General features: G+C 36.2%; 1 protein-coding gene across 1 annotated transcript in view; it reads right to left on the bottom strand.

Annotated features, from left to right (window-relative positions):
- WASF1 (WAS protein family member 1) overlaps positions 1-2,535 on the bottom strand; it is a 242,416-nt gene that overhangs the window by 2,676 nt on the left and 237,205 nt on the right. Inside the window, exons 7-8 of the mRNA XM_019520104.1 lie at positions 1,235-1,414; positions 15-88 (exon numbers count right to left, since the gene is read on the bottom strand). Of these exons, the coding sequence (XP_019375649.1) occupies positions 15-88; positions 1,235-1,414 (254 nt within the window). The remainder of the gene's footprint in view (positions 1-14; positions 89-1,234; positions 1,415-2,535) is intronic.

Here is a 2,535-nt window from a genome sequence, read left to right as displayed (position 1 = left end):
AGGAGGCGGGGGAGTGGGGCTCACAAATACTGGTGTTCTGCCTGTTGCTGGTGACTGAGGCCGGTTTTCTATCAAACTTGTGGTGGAGCTGAAATACATAACAGGAGTACAAGTTATTAAAGCCAGAAAGTGAAAAAAGCATGCAAAAATAGAGACCTATTTCTGCGTAAGAGTAGTTAATATCAGTACTTAGGATTATACAAAAGCTTTATGCACTGACTGTGACAAGTTCAAGACCCTTATAGTTATATAAAACCATATTACCCATCTAAACAGTCAGTCTAGTACTTACTGCCATATGTGAAACATACATCAACTTTGTGCCTGCATGTGTCAGACTAATAATGGAGTTTTTCTTATTTTAAACCTTCATTTTTGCCTCAGCTTTCATACTCAGTGTGAGATTTCCCTACACCAAAGTGTAAATCCAGAATATTTATTCAATGTATAGAACAAAATGTTAGTTTTGACCAACTGCCTTTGTCTAAAGGGTTGGGTTTTGTTTGTTTTTTTACAGAATGAATAATAAAAGCTTATGTTGAGAATGATATGGATTTATGGTCCCCTGGTACAATGTCATTGATGTGTATTTTACAGAGGGCAATAACTACATAGTGACAGTCCTGTTTAGCGCAGTAAGCTTTTCAATCCTAATGATGAGACAACTGTTATTTTTTAAAGGTTTTGAGAGGAATTAATCAGACAATACACCCAAGTAGGCAAATTTAACAATCAATTAACACAAGAGAAAATGAACCATGTAAGAGAGATATTTCAGTTCATGTTGCACAAAATAAATATATTCTCTTGCATAGCAACTAACCTATTTTGCTGCTGTAACAATACTATTGGATATACTCTCTTGTATTCTAGATAAAAAAGGATCTTTGTAAAAATTTAATCCAGAAAGTCTGACTCTGACCTGAAGTTAAAGGAAAAATACTGTCACAGTGCATGATTTAGATGACACCGAAAATTCCACCTGGCGTTTAGAGGCCATAAAGCAGCAGAAAAACAAACTAAAAGAGAAACAGCAGCTGTGTAATTTAACAAACATGACATCTATTTTTGTGTTTTGTTCTCTAAATTCCCTCTTTTTTCCTCCAAACAGGCTGAAACCAAGTATAATAATAACTCTCCAAAGCAAAGTCCTGAGACCTGTACCTTTTTGGAGGAGCAGATCCATTTATTGTGATGAAGTTACTGCCTAAACTGTTGCTTGAAACTTTCTTACCTAACACAAGGGGGTACAGGTTTCACATCTCCTGCTCCATGCATTGGTGGAGGTGGAGGTGGCTCATGTGGTCTGACTAATACACGCTCCTCAGCTCTGTTCAGTAGTTCAGACATCTGACTATAGGGTAATGCAGAAAGAGAATAGGTTCCCTCCATATGTTCCACATACGCTTGAGGTCTGAAAAAAACATGCATTTTTTCCATTAAAAATGTTCTGATTATCAGACATAAGCATTAGTAGGAAGAAACTGTCCATTACTAAACTCACCAAATATTCTGTACTACAGTTTGATCTCTGAATTAAAATTCCCTTTGCACAAGAGATGCCAACTGACCCAGGGTTTCAGTTTTTTTTAATTTTCCTGTTCTGTTCTACCGCTTTTAGCTACTCAAAGGTTAAATAGTTTTTGATTGATAAGCCAGATCACATACATGTTTTAGAAATCATCTATTAACGTTTATGTTTGTTTAACTCAGTTAAGCCTAAATAATTAGGTAATTAGAAACTCCAGCACAGTAAGTAACAGCTACATGCTGGTAGTGGCTTGTGTTTTGCAAGTGTTGCATATTTTCCCAAATTTTATAGAATTCCTAATTTAATAGCTTTACAAAAATTCTAACAAGAGATCAGTGTTTTTACACATTCTATGGACACACTGTTTTCAATTATTTTAAGTGATTAATTAGAGTGCTGCAAATGGGTATACTTCAAATTCAAGAACAAGGCAGTCTAAAGCTAACTATACTACAGCAGAAGTAAAACAAAGGTACCTATAATGTTTAAGCTACTTTAGTGTGCTATTGATGTTAACTCCTGGTACAATCTCTGATGGACCTAATTCAACACCAATTAAAATGTAATTAATAATATTTTTAAAGTAATGAAATTGAATTAAAGTATTAGTAAAGATCTAGGTCCCTTTAATAGAGAAAAAGTATTTGCAGAACACTTTTTGGCTTCATCTTCCAGGGCTGTTTTAGCTTTCTGTAGCATCTATGCATATTATAACCAGTTTGTTCAGACTTCTTGTTCTAGGTTTCTGCAGCATCTAGTAAAGAGGGGTCCTGGTCTGTGACTAGGCTCTCTGGCACCAGGATGATGATAGCCACTGTTGATATGTAGAGGGTAGCAAAGGGGACAGCAAGGGGGCGCCTACTCTAGGTGCAGAATTAGGCTGCATACATGCATTCAAAGCATCCAGGTCAACTCTCCCAGGTTTATTTTTCTGAGAAAAATTGACCTGTACAGGCATTCATAGAATCATAGAAGTAGGGTCGGAAGGGACCTTGTAGATCTTC

Source organism: Gavialis gangeticus, unplaced genomic scaffold, assembly GCF_001723915.1.
Source record: "Gavialis gangeticus isolate Ggan-Ray unplaced genomic scaffold, GavGan_comp1, whole genome shotgun sequence".
NCBI lineage: Eukaryota > Metazoa > Chordata > Crocodylia > Gavialidae > Gavialis > Gavialis gangeticus.
The sequence above is the reverse complement of the archived record's forward strand: the minus strand, read 5'-3'. Positions and strand labels throughout refer to the sequence as shown.